Raw genomic sequence first — 14,171 nt, forward strand, 5'->3', positions numbered from 1 at the left:
AAAACACTGTCAGGTCAAGCCTGGAGGAGTAATGCTTGTCACTGACATGTTCCTGTTCAGGGTGGAGCTGGAAGGTAAAATAACACAAGAAATTGTCATTGAAATTCAAGATCTGTGAAATTCAGCTGGCTGCATTCACAGAACCTGGTGTTAAGATCTGTTTTCTGGTTTCTATCTTGAGCCTATTTTCCATAACCCAGTTTTCATTTATGAACTGAAGCTCTACTGAAAGCCTTTCGCTGTAATCTATCTATGTGATATTGATTGATGCTATTAGTTCTTAACAGCTTGACTCTAGAGGGACTGTTCTTCTTTGGTCACCTAGTTTTAAAAGAATAGATGGCTCCTGTCTATTACAATTTTTAACGAATTATTTGTTCACTGATGCCATAAATGTGCCTGGCATAGCAATTGGCCTTGGTATATGCAGTGACTGAAAGCAACAGTTGTTGCTCTAAGAAATGCAATACTAAGCTAGGTCTGCCTGTAGCTGACAGGCATCAGCTTGCTCCTCAGGCAGGTTCTGTGTGGATGGAATGAAGGGCATGAAATACTGATGTGCTCATCAAACGCTGCTTGGTAGCTTAGAGACAAGGTGTTGAATAGGTTTGTTCATGTATTGAAAACACGTTACTTAGCTACATTCATTTTAGCTTCAGAAGAACATGTGCAGAATACAGAATTGATTAGAAGAAATAAGAACTGTCTGCATAGAACTTACTCTTTCCTTACACAGGAGAATCAAGCACATGTTTGTATGTGAGTACCTCCAGAGGTGAAACTCGATCCCCCAGATGTAATGAGCAGAGACATTACAATCTGTTCTAACTGTATGTTAATGCTGTGCTGAATAAGCCTGAGTCAGGATGTAAACCACTTTCTCTTTTTTTCTTCAGATGAAGCCATTAATTTTGTCAACAAGCCCAAAACGACTCCAGAAATATCAGTCAGTCCTTCTGAAGACCTGGAGCTGGTGTGTGAGGTGTCAGCTGCAAGCAGAGCTGTCGTATGGAAGAAAGATCAAACAGAGGTGAAGCAGGACCAGAGGACAACCATCATCTCCCAGGGGCCGCACCGCAAGCTCATGGTCAAAAATGTGACCCTGAAAGACCAAGGGAGCTACAGCTGTGAAACAAAAGATGACAAACCAACATTCCAAGTGAAAGTCAGAGGTGAGAAAATGCTTGGAAACCCAGAGATAAAGGAACGCTTCATTTTGTGTGTCTTTCATTTGGAGGATCAACTTACAGCCTCTCTGGTGCAAAACACTTTGGCTATAGGACTTTCTTTGTCATCTAGTGTCATAGCAACACTTTTCTACATGTGCTTTTCCATCCAGGAATGAATTACTGCAACAAACCATAGGCAAGGAGGGTAACTTGTGCAGCTCTTGTAGTCAGCTGGTGTCTGCAGGGTTACAGTGCAAGAGCACACCAGGCATGCAAGGAGTGAGAAAAGGGGAGGTGTTTGAAGAGATCTGGTTACAAAATTGGAAGGACACAATGAGGTGGAAAATGCCAATAATCAGACTCATAAATGGCCTGGGTTGCAAAGGCCCACGGTGCTCATCCAGTTCCAACCCCCTTCTTCCTATGTGCAGGGTTGCCAAGCAGCAGCCCAGGCTCCCAGAACCACATCCAGCCTGGCCTTGAATGCCTGCAGGGATGGAGCATCCACAGTCTCCTTGGGCAACCTGTTCTAGAGGGCCGTTCCCTTCCAATTTACTGGAAATGTAGAGAGACATCAGAAGAAAAAAAGAGAAGGGAGGAGGTTCAGCAGTGCATGCAGGTGTTCTAAATCTCATGTCCAAATCTGCTATCAGAGTGCGAAATGTTTAGCTTTCTGATATGATATGATGTGATACGATAGGATATGATATGATATGAAGTGATATGCCTATTATTTCCCAAAGCAAGATAGAGGGGAAAGTATTTTCCTGTCTTAATGAGGCATCACAATGCTCAATGTGAAGGGCAAGTATAGTGAAAACGGGGAGCTGGAGTAAGCTCTGCAGCAGACTACAGCAAAATGGTGTGACTGTTGTGATGTCCCTGCAGAGAAAGAAGACGTGTTTACAAACAAGGACAAGGTACAAAAGGAGGTGAAGGCTGTACTGACTCAAAATGCCACGCTGAGCTGCGAGGTGGCCCAGGAGAAGACGGAGGTGAAGTGGTACAAGGAGGGGAAACTGATCACCTCGAGCAAGAAGTTCAAGGTGGAGTCAGAGGGCAAACAGCGTCGGCTGGTGGTGAGCCAGTTGGAGAAGAAAGATGCAGGGGAGTACAGCTGCGAGGCTGCTGGCCAGAAACTCACCTTCAAGATTCATGTAACTGGTAGGGAACACATTTTGGTTGATATTCTTTGATTATTCCATAGTCTGGCTGTGGAAACGTCTGTGTGAACGTGTCCTCTTTATTCTGACATGAAACTGTTTTGGGGAGGATGAAAATAAATGCTTACAAACATGCAGCTAAAATGATTATTTGTTTTTAACAGTGTTTCATCCAGCTCTTCCCCTAGGACTACTTTTATCATCAGCTGTCCATGGATGTCCAACTGTGATTTGTACAATGTGCAACACTGCTCTGCCAGTTGATATTTCAACAGTAGTAGTTACAGATCTCTACTGTGGCTGCACTGAGAAGGTTTGGTTGTTGGTAAAAGTAAGAACTTTTAGTCAGAGGCATTGCACTTGCCTTTGGTTTGTTGAATCCCATGTTGACGACCATTCGTTCCATGTTCTGTAAATGTAATGACCAGTCATGAATCCATTGATACCTTTCTAATTGTACATTTCTCATTAGTCTGAGAGTTTAGCATGGAGGCAGATCTCTCACTCCAGCTGCAGTAGAGATTGCTCTGGTGTCAGTATATTTTGCACAAGATCCGGTAAATTTTAACTTAGACTCCAGATAGCCATGGGCACATCAGCTGCATTCTGAGTGACCATTAGTGAGCTGGCTGATGACGAGGGTTTGTCTTCTGTTTTATTTGTAGCTGCACTCTACAGGTTTTTGCTCATAAGTCAGCTTGTTCTCTGTTAACTTTACAGTTCTCGTCTTGTATTCTGAGCTGATCAGGACAGGGAATCTGTTTTCTCCTCTTCTTTCCTATGGCAGTGAACACATTGGAGCTTAATCCTGGTCAAGGTTTGGCATTTGATCAGCTATGTGGAGGAGCAACTGTACTGGGAGTCTACTGCCTTTCTGCTCACACAGACCTGGTGTCCTTGCAGGGCATAGCTTGCGTTCTGTTCCCTTGTAAAGGTCACAGTCTTTGCTCTCTCCATCTTGGGGCATTCTGCTCCTTCAGTCCCTGGTGTGCAATATATCTCTGCTCCTGTAGTAGACAGTTTTGCTGCTGCCTGTGGTGTAGACTCTAAACCATCAGCTCTTACTATTCCCACACCACGTGGATGTGATTCTGGGGCCTTTGGATCTGTTCCGTGAGTTGTGTCGCTCATGCTTTTGCCTCAGGAAACTGGCAGTTTCAGCAAATAGTGGTTTACAGAAAGGGTAGATTTGGGAGGTATCTGTCAGAGCAAATGAAACATGAACGTTGACAGAAAGACTATGGCAACAGCTGGAATCAACCAAGTTAATCCTCAGCAGCCAAAGCCAGCCCACGTCTTATTGCAGAGGTGTAGGGAGAAAACCCAGAAATGTAGTGCTTTTACACTTGAATTTTGCTAGCTGAGGGCTATTATTAGCTGTTTGTCTCAGAAACCAAAGGTTTTCTGTTCTCTTTCAGACCGGATGAGCTCATGGCTGCACAGGGTAATGTAATACCTCCTCCTCTGCCATACGTGGAGAGTGCTTGCTTAGCTACCGTTTCTCATGTGTACCACCGTAACATGACGTGCAAGTCCAGCCCTCACTGCAAAATGATGTGGTGTGAATGTCAGGAGGGATTATGAGTACTCTTGGAGTGGTTGGCTCTTTCACTACAGAAATCCTCATCTTACTAGCTTCTCCCAAAGTGCAATGGCTTTCTGAGTCTTAATTTCTCCTCTTACCATTGCACTCAGAAAGCTTTTTAGGGTTCCTCTACCCCAGGGTTCCACTGGTAGCACAGAACAATCCCATTTTAAGGACATGTTGAATGTTAGGTGCTCAGTGTTGAGCATTATGGGACGCAGATTAGACCTTCTTGCTTAAAAGAAACAAGTGCTGCACACCTTGGAAGCCTATAGAAAACAAGAGTAAAAAGGGCTGATTCTGCCATCTCATTATCTCAGTATTTGTGGTGCATGCTGAAATCCTTATTTGAAGTGGGCCAAAGCTCCATTGCATTTGTGAGAAGTTTTGCATCACCTGTTTGGTCTAGGCCATGTTTGTTGTCTTGCTAATAAGCAACCCTTCTGATCTTCATCAAATCATTGTGGTTGGAAAAGACCACAAAAATCCCCACATCCAGCCTCAACCCATCCCACCATGCACACTGCCCACGTCCCTCAGTGCCACATCTCCATGGTTATTGAACACTTCCAGGGATGGTGACCCCACCACCTCCCTGCAAAGCTGTGCCACCACATCACCATTCCTCTTCAGAAGAAGTTTTTCTTAACATCCAACTTGAACCTCCCCTGAAAATCATCAGTCAAAACAGGGGCTGTTGAAGATGGGCGGAGAGAATGATGCTTCTACAGTCAGTACAAGCAGGGAGATCAAATGTAGAGTGTGTCAACTGCATTCTTGCATTGGCTTGCTGCCCTGCTCCCTCGCCTTCAGTGGACTGCAGTGCTGGTGGTAGAGCTGTGGTGTGAATCCTGGGATTGCATGTACTGCAACGGTCAGCAGCACAGGAACTTGAGCTGAACTTACACTCCTGGGCAGCTGCTGCCACTCAGAATTCAGACAGCATGCAGAGGAGAAAGTCATGAAGGAAGGGAAAGGGATGGCAGCAGAAGGCTTCACAGAGTGACAGCGGGGAGGAAGGAGATAGGGGACAGGTCACGGAAGGGTTTGCCATGACTGCTGGGGAGCAGGAGCCTTCCCGGTCACCTGAGCTGGGTATGCCTGAATATGCTTGCATGAATGATCTGAATGAGTGGTCTTCCATGTCTCCACTGCAAATAAAAGGCAATGTCAATCCCCCTCACACCTGCTAGTCCTGCATTCATGCTTGGATCCTCTGTCTTGGTATCAACATCAGGACCCTGGGATCTTTCCTGGGACCCAAACAAGCATAGGAAGCTTATTCAAAATTGCTCTGCTGTTAGAAGCTGGTAGCACTAGAGAAGTCCATGATGTAAGTGCGTCAGAAATATTCTGCACTTTTACAGCCTTTTGTAGGGCAAACCATGGAATAGAAATGGAAGCCCATTTATTTAGGGTTTATCTGTTCTCCCACGCCTCAAATAGGAAGTAGCATGAACGCTCTCAGCAACCAGTTGTTGGTAAAAGGAGAATCAGATAAAACAGTCATTAAAGTAATCAATAAAAGATTCAATGTATCAATCGATCCCACTTAGCAAAGTGATTAACTGAATCCCCTTAACTGAAGTGTGTATGCCTAACTAATTACACTTGATATCTTTCTGATGCTAACTCCGTTTGTTGACACAAAGGGTAAGGTGGGCTTTAAACACTTTCTTCTATATGTGTTAGGTATTAAGAGGAGATGACCTCAGCCAGTTCTCTGAAGAATCAGGGGTTGCTGAGAGTAGAAAACCATGCTTTATGCATAAAACCGAGCTACAAAATCTAATGTAGGCCAAGTATTCACCATATTAAGGGCTATATCATTCCCATAGGGTAGAGTCAAAAGATGGTTTTCTGCTCTTAAATTTCTATGTTTTCCTGATTTTGAGGTCTTCACTTCATAATTGAGCTGTATTTGGCTGATCTCCAGTGCAGAGTGGAGCAATATCAAAAAGACAGACAGATGAAGATCTGTCATTGTCTTCATTAGAAGAAATCTGAAAATTAGGAGTCCGAGCTGATAGTAAAGACTACCCAGAGGGATGGGATGACCATAGGGACTGTGCTGAGGATGCATTATAATGTGTGATAAACACTGTGAAGCAGAGTTGCTCCAGGAAATGGTCCAATACAACATAGAAGCAACTTTTAATGTCTTCCAGTCACAAGTTGCTCATATCTAATGTATATTTTACCCAGTGTTTTCCAGTTCCAGAAGCAGAGGATGCCTTTATCAACAAGCAGAAGGTGCAGAAGGAGGTGAAGGCTGCACCAACAGAAAATGCCACGCTGAGCTGCGAGGTGGTGCAGGAGAAGAGGGAGGTGAAGTAGTACAAGGAGGGGAAACTGATCACCTCGAGCAAGAAGTTCAAGGTGGAGTCAGAGGGCAAACAGCGTCGGCTGGTGGTGAGCCAGGTGGAGACGGAAGGTGCAGGGGAGTACAGCTGCGAGGCTGCTGGCCAGAAACTCACCTTCAAGATTGATGTTACAGGTGAGAGAAATTGTTTTGACTGTATTGAACCCCCCAACAAAGAAGGAGGGGAAAGTTAAGTGGTTTGACACATTTAACCCCAGCATTCAGTGATGTAGACGGTGCTTAAATTCTGTTTAATTTGTGTACATTCCTGTTTGCCTTCTGAAGCTATGAACACAGAGGACTTGGGTAGCCTCAGCTTAAGACAGGCTGGAAATAATTTGGGAATTTCCCTGGGGATCTCAAGTAGATGCAATGATAGCAAAATGAGAAGTCAATAATTACAGGGGAAATTAGAGAATATTAAAGATATCTTCAGGGCACAAGCACACCCCTGCAAATGCTTCTTCCTAAATAGTCTCAGAGACAGCATTTGGTCACAATGCTAGACGACAGCATTGGTGGTTTCTATTAAATTAAAGAAACCTGCAACTAAAAAGGTTTTCCCATATTGTCTTTTGTTTTCTTCTCTATAGCAGGTACAAAAGAAATGCTTAAAAATAGAAAGGATTCAAGCTGGTGCTTTTCTTTCCAAAATGGAGGAAGACAGGCGTTCATTTATTAGGAGAGTCTGATAAGAAAGTGGAAAAAGGCTTTTTACCAGGGTCTGTAGCAACCTAAGAAGGGGCAATGGTTTCAAAAGTGAAGAGGGTAGACTCAGTTTGGACATGAGAAAAGTTCTTTATGATGAGGGTGGTGATACACTAGAACAGATTGTCCAGTGAAGGTTGTGGGTGACTCATCATTGGGTGTGTCCAAGGCCAGGCTGGATGGGGACCCTGGGCAGCCTCATTTAGTGAATGATGTCCCTGACCACGGCAAGAGGTTGGACTGGATGATCTTTAAAGCTTCCTTCTATACCCAAACCGTTCTATGATTCCATAGGGGAAACCATTTTATTACTGCCTCTGAAAACTCAGGAGATATTAGAACTTTTTTCAGAAATAAGTAGGTGAGAAAAATACATTTCCTCACTATGACTTAATCACAAAAAGAATTTAACCTTGACCCTCACCTGGCTTTTGCTGGCAAAGCAACTTACAGCTGTCAGCTTGTTTGGACAATTTAATGCCTGTCCCCTTGTATGAAACAGACTTTTCAATGACTGCGTATGCTGGTGTGCTGCTGGACAGTGGGGAAAGGGGTGTTTTTTAATTTTTGAAGATTTTGGAACATGATACTGGTGGAAATGAAAACAAGTTTAGGGCTATCTAAGCTGTTTTGGTCTGGCAGGGAGGAAGTTCTTCACTGGCAATTGATATAGTTCAGATGTTGGCATTCAGTTCTGGATGGGAGATCACAATGTGAACCACTGATTGATCAGCTGAGGCAAGTGTGGGGTCAGCTGTGGGAGCACAGGTGAAAGTTATGTAGCTGTGCTCCCTGGAGGGGTGGAGTTCAACTCCACCTCCTCTGAGACCTCATTTAAGGGCTGACCCTCACTGAGGCAGCATCTCTTGGAGATCGCTCACCAGGGAGGATCGCCTCAGCTCTGGTGAGTTCCCTTTTCCTTATATCTTCTGTATTTCTACCATTTTGCTTGTAATTGTTATCCTTGTTAGTACCAGCATAGTTACTGCCAATACATTTGGCGAGCCAGCCAGGAGCCACTGACTGGTGGCTCCTGGTAAGGGGTGTCTGGTAAGACAGGTGTTGTCTGAAATACAGCAGAGATCACTAAGGTAAAATCTAGTTTCTATTATACTGTGATCCAGGTGCAGTAGTCTGTGCTGAGGTTTTTCCCCTATACTTGATTGCCTGGGTTTGTAGCAAGTATGTGGTTTTAGTATGGCACAAAGACCTGTTTCAGTCTGTAGAATAATAATTACTGATATATGTACAGTGGAAGCAATATTCAAGATATTATTCAAATCTCTCCTGTGCCTGAGATCCCAACCTGTAATTCTTGTTCACCGAAACATTTGACTAAGATAAGTATGTGCAGTGAGGCTGGAGTGCATGTTGTACGTGCAGCCTTTCATGGCAGGAGAAGCAGGAACTTCTCCTAGTAGTACACTGCCTTTTTACTATGCCTTTATGTTGGAGGCTGCATCTGGATAGGTGAGTCTGCTACTCACAGTAAGAGACCTGGTAGAGCTGACTATTCCCAGAGCTCAAAGTAAGATAGATATCTGCAAATCACACACAAAGAACAAAGGACTGCGTTGGTGAGCATATTTCCTTTGTGCCTTTGACAGTCACAGTTGTGGCAATGGTAGAGGCCATGAGGAGTCTGTTCAGGAAGCCAGGAGTACTGTTCTGGGTCATGAAAAGGCAGCCAGTGGTTTGACTATCACATGTTTATGTGTTTTGATGTTTCACAGTGGGTCTTAAGTAAAAGGAACTCAGGTTTTGGTTGCCTGCAGGTCAGATGTTCTTTTGGGTTCAATATGTTTGCATAGTGACTTGCAACCATGGGACTGGTGTTCAAGGACCCTCTTGGTTCCTTCAGTTCCTAGGTTCTTTCTTGCCTAGATTTGACACTTTGTTTCAACAGAAGAGCTGATATTCTCTATGAAGGCTATTAGTTTGGGCACAAGTGGTAACCTAAACCTGTTCCAACCTGTACATACAAACCTGCAAGATGGTCTCATTTCAGTCCTTCTGTTTTTCTTTTCTTCCCTCAGAGCCAAAACCTGTGTTTATAAACCAGGAGCAGGTGCAGAAAGAGGTGAGTGCTGCCCTGGCAGCAAGTGCCTCCCTCAGCTGTGAAGTAGCACAGGATCCAACTGGAGTAAAATGGTTCAAGGATGGAAGACTGCTTGCCTCCTCCAGAAAGTTCAGAATGGAATCTGTGGGCAAAACACAGCGTCTGGTTGTGGAGCAGCTGGAGAAGAAAGATGCTGGAGAATACATCTGCGAGGCTGCTGGCCAGAAGATGACCTTCGAGCTGGAAACAACTGGTGAGCATTCAGAAATTCTCAGCCAGGATTTTGTAGCCTTGTTGTGAACTGGGTTTTAGGGTGAAATCTCAGTTTTCTTTGCACCTGACAGTGTGAGAATTTGCTCTGGCCCTTTGTGTACCTCCCCGGTGCTCAGCTGTTCCTTCCCTTACTTGGGGATAACATCATTTATTCAAGGTGATGTCCAAACGGGCTTGTTAACAGTCCTCCACAGTGCTTTAAGCTGCCATATGTCAGCCAGAATTTATGCATGTTCTATAGCCATTCCTACATGTTGAAAACACTGCACTGTGCTTAAGCTTCAGCATATGTTCCAGTAAGTACAGTTCCATTAATTCTAGGGAATTGGGTGAATTAAGCATAGATCTGAAGGCTGCCTTTGCCCAGTGCAGAGATGGAAGGACTAATGTAGATTTGACTTGATATTTTCCCTTCTAGGATGGGAAGGAGCTCTGTCAAAGTAAAAAAGTGGGCATTACTTCCCAGGGAAATAAGAGAAGTCTCATTATTCACAGGTGGTGAACTCTCATTTTCTCTCTCAGTCTGCAACCAGGCTGGGTTGCTGTTTCAGTACTGGCTGTTTTATGCAGGAACTCTTCTCCTGAGGTTAATCCAAGTTGTATCCAGGCCCTTCAGAAGGAAAGGGAAATAGCAGCACAGAAATATGGTCTGATTCTGACATAAATAAATGCAGACCTGGAGAGTTAAAAGGGATTGTGTGATGTTCAAGGGACTTTGAAGCAAAGATGTCCCCTAGGTAAGATTTGTGGCTGACAATCCCCATACATTGTGGGCACACAAGCTAAGGAGAGACTAGTGATGAGCATGCAGAGAAGCCAATGATTCAGACAGGTTTGTAGTGACACGACATTGTAGAGTTCTGTCTAGTTCTCCTTGGCATAGTTTGGAAAATGAAGATGAGGTGATGGTGGTAACCAATATGGCTTCATCGAGGTCAAGCCATGCCTGACAAACTTGGTGGCCTTTCATGATGGAGTAACAGCATCAATGGATAATGGGAGAGCAACTGACATCATCTACTTGGACTTGTGCAGAGCATTTGATCCCGTCCTGCATGACATCCTGGTCACCAAACTGGAGAAAAATGGTTTTGATGGATGGACCAGTTGCAGGATAGGGAACTGTCTGGATGGTCACACTCAGAGAGCTGCAGTCAATAGCTCAGTGTCCAGATGGAGGGTGGTGTTGGGACCAGTGTTATTTAACATTTTTGTAGGCAACATGGAGAGTGGAATCAAATGAACCCTCAGCAAGTTTGCAGATGACACCAAGCTGAGCGGTGCTGTTGATGTGCTAGAGGGAAGGGATGCTACCCAGAGGGACCTGGACAGGCTGGAGAGGTGGGCCCTTGGCAGCCTCATGAACTTGAGTGTGGCCAAGTACAAGGCCCTGCACCTGGGTCAGGGCAATCCCAAGCACAGGCACAGGCTTAGAGGAGAATGATTTGAGAGAAGCCTTGACCCTGAGGAGAAGAGTTGGTGTGGAGGGAGATGTCCCTGCCTATAGCAGGGGGACTGGAACTAAATGACCTTAAAGATTCAGTCAGTTCTATTGTTTTTCTACCCTTAATTTTGCTTGAAAGGTTTTAGAATAAATGAGATTCTGGTTTCCATGAAAACTGTTTGCAGGGAGCTCCATTGTAGCTAGTAAGTCTATCTTTAAGTTCAAGGGCAATAATGCATTGACTGTTGAAAAGGGAAATGACTCAGGAATGGATGATGGTTTAGAATAAAACATAATCCTACTTATTTTCTATGCAAATATGTGTAAGGAAAAGATGCTGCACTCAGTTCTGGAAATACCCTGACAAATATATCTCTAGTGTTTCACAGCTGGAGATATCAAGATTGTTAAACCACTGGAAGATGTGGAAGTGAATGAATATGGGAGTGCATCTTTTGTCTGTGAGATTTCACACGATGAGGTTCAGACCCAGTGGTACAAAGATGACAACAAGCTGAAGGCTGATGACAACATTAGATGGTAGGGTGTAAGAGGGGGATCTTTCTCCTGAGTGGGGGGTGGGTTGGAGATCAAGCATATAAGACATCTGAAATGAAGTGAAGAGGGTTCAGAAGGGAGTTCCCCTTTTGTTTTGGGACTGAGGTTTAGGTGGAACAAGTGACATGGTGGGATGCTTAGTGTGGGAAGTGTGATGCTATCCCACCATCCCACACTGCTGGGAGCAGGTAGGAAATGAGTGCAGTTATTTCCAAAGTGGGGGTGAACAGGGCAGTCAGTTCACCTCTCCAAAGAGGTTTTGTCTGACAGTGAGTGTGATCCTTCTGTATCAGGTACTTTGAAGGTGACGGTGGCCACATTTGGTCAGTCCTTGTAGAAGCCATGTTTAGATTACGCTTTGGTGGGGATGTGGACGTGGGGGAATGGGTGGTTTCATTGACATGGGAGAACAGGCAGTGATGCTGTGAAACCAGATGGGTGATGCTCAGCCTGGCCATGTGCCTCAGAGCTCTTTGCTCAAGGAAGCCAAGTGTAGTTGTGGGTTTGCTCTCAAGAGCACAGTTTGGTAGGGATGAGTTGGTGGCTGGACTAGATGACCTTAGTGGTCTTTTCCAGCCTTAGTGACTCTGTGGTTCTCTGCTTCAGGAAAGAGCTACTCGCTGACTTACACACTTGTCCAAGTCAAGGATGCAGCAGAAATAAAATCTGTAGCAGAAAAGGCAGAATCTCGTGCCCATCTTACAGTTAAAGGTAATTATGCTTCTGATGACGATTTTGATTAAATTATCTTATGTTATAAACGAGCTAACATCCTTTGCTTTAATGTCAAGGAAGTTAAACACCACCAGGACCTTTCACAGAAATAAAAACTCCTACCTACCTACCTTTCTGCCCACAAAATATCCAGCTTCTCTTTTGGAATTTACTTTTGCTAAGTAAAACAGATTATTTTCTTAGGAGGTTGATTTTCTACGTTTAGACTTCAGATTTGTGTTTGAACGTTGAGGGATAAAAAACATAGCTTGACCTTTTCTTCATTTTCTCTTGCTGTTTGAAAAGAACACAGGGTTTTGTTTTTTTGTTTTTAATATATACAATGTTAGGGTATATATATGATGTTAAGTGTGATAAAGAAAAGGGAGACATTTGAGTTAGCACACTACTCAAGAGTTCAGTCCCCAGCTTTGCCACTGTTACCATTATAAGGGCAAGAAAATCCTGGAAAATGAATTTCTCCTAAGTAGAGTCATTACATTTGAGCTACAGAGACCTTTACTAGGAGAAAACTTGTTGTTCAGAGCTAAGTTGCTGTATTTAACCAAAGTAATTATCAATGTCCGTGTTTCAATGAACCTCTTTTCCATTTCGTAATGCGAGGAGTTTGATATTGGGATGGGAAGGTCATGGTTTGATTTAGATGTTGGACTGGGAATCAGAAGATCTGGGCTCTTTTCAGGTTGTCAGTCTTATTGTCTGACTTCTTAACAACATTCTTTTCTTTCTATTATTTTTTTAATGATGTTTCAAGGCATTCTGAGCTGATAGGTGTAGTGTTCATGTGCAGTAATGCTGACGTGAGTAAGTGGGGTGATAATGTAAGGGTTTTTTACATTCCTTCTAAATCTCTGCTTTCTCTAGTTCCATACTTCTTAAAGAGCAATCCATTAATCTAGTAAAGGAGCTGTGTGATGACTATGTGACTGAGACTGAAAAAGCCAAATTTGAATGCGAGATATCCATTCCTTCTGTGAAACCTCCCAAGTGGTATTCCTACGTGGGGAAGTCTTACAGGCTGGCAGAAACTTGATTATGCAGCAAGAAGGCACCATCCACCAGCTGACCATACCGAAAACCACCACTGATATGACAAGCACCATTCAGTTCTCAATTGGCAAATCCAAATCCACAGCCAATCTGCTTGTCAGAGGTAACATATCCAGGCTTGGTTTACATCATGAAGATGAAGAATTAATTAACGTACTGCCTTCCTTCACTGGGGTCTTTGAAATATTGTGTGTGTGTCTGGAGGGTCTGCTCCATTTCCAGTTCAAAGTCGTTGGACACTAAATGAGACAGCTGCATCTCAGTAAAAGATCTGTTTGAATAGCTGTGATGTGATTACTATTCAGATCTACAGAGCTGAGGTTTTGTCCTTGGCTATACCAAAGAAGTCAAATCAGGTGAAATTAATTGTATTTCTGAACTAGACAAGGTTAAGTTTGGTAGCACCTAAATTTGGTGCGGTTTGTCATTGATTTCACCTGAATGAAACTTCCAGGCTTTTTATCTGCTGTTGTCCCCAGCGTAAGATTATCCATTCACATCCTAAAGTACTTGTTATATTTTCAACTCACTCTTATTTGAATAAAAGCCTCAACAATTGGGAGCAATTTAATAAGCACAGAACAAGAGCTGGACCTTGCATTTGGTAGATAATATACAGTATTACTTTATAGAAATGTAGTCAATGGCATTCCCTATAGACAATCGTTTGTTTTATCTTTAGAGTCGTTCAAAGAACCATTGTGAACTTGACATTAATTGGAATGGAATACACGCAAGAGACTTTCCTCTTCTTCCAATTGTCCTCATCCTTTCTTCTCTTCCACCCCTGCTTTGCAGATTACCATATAGAAATCACCAGGAAGTTGGAGGACAAGACAGCTTTGGAACATCATTCTGTCATCCTGTCCTGTGACTTCAGGCCTTCTCCAAAGGTTGTGAAATGGTTCAAAGGCCACACACTCATCAAGCCCTCTGAGAAGTACAAGATCAAGAGGGATAAGCATTCAGCAGAGCTCAGAATTCTGAAGCTGAAGCCCGATGATGCTGGTGTGTACAAGTGCAAGGCAGGAACTGCAGAGACTGAGGCCACGCTGACAGCTGAAG

General features: G+C 43.7%; 1 protein-coding gene across 1 annotated transcript; it reads left to right on the plus strand.

The window, feature by feature from the left end:
* Positions 1-799: 799 nt before the first annotated feature.
* On the plus strand, positions 800-2,892 carry LOC146752355 (obscurin-like protein 1). Its single transcript, XM_085531942.1, has 3 exons — positions 800-830; positions 897-1,172; positions 2,058-2,892. The coding sequence occupies exons 1-3, from the start codon at positions 800-802 to the stop codon at positions 2,363-2,365; spliced, it is 615 nt and encodes a 204-aa protein (XP_085388068.1). The 3' UTR covers positions 2,366-2,892.
* The last annotated feature ends 11,279 nt before the right edge of the window (positions 2,893-14,171 follow it).

The sequence above is a fragment of the Coturnix japonica genome, unplaced genomic scaffold (genome assembly GCF_054131305.1).
Source record: "Coturnix japonica strain WE unplaced genomic scaffold, WE-NBRP24 Scf046, whole genome shotgun sequence".
In the NCBI taxonomy this organism is placed as follows: domain Eukaryota; kingdom Metazoa; phylum Chordata; class Aves; order Galliformes; family Phasianidae; genus Coturnix; species Coturnix japonica.

What these genes read in the sequence shown, in the direction of transcription:
- LOC146752355 (XM_085531942.1), top strand. Translation starts at nt 800, where the DNA reads ATGAGCAGAGACATTACAATCTGTTCTAACT. An exon ending in CATTACAATCTGTTCTAACT is followed by an intron (nt 831 to 896) that starts GTATGTTAATGC and finishes TTTTTTCTTCAG; the next exon opens with ATGAAGCCATTAATTTTGTC. An exon ending in ATTCCAAGTGAAAGTCAGAG is followed by an intron (nt 1,173 to 2,057) that starts GTGAGAAAATGC and finishes ATGTCCCTGCAG; the next exon opens with AGAAAGAAGACGTGTTTACA.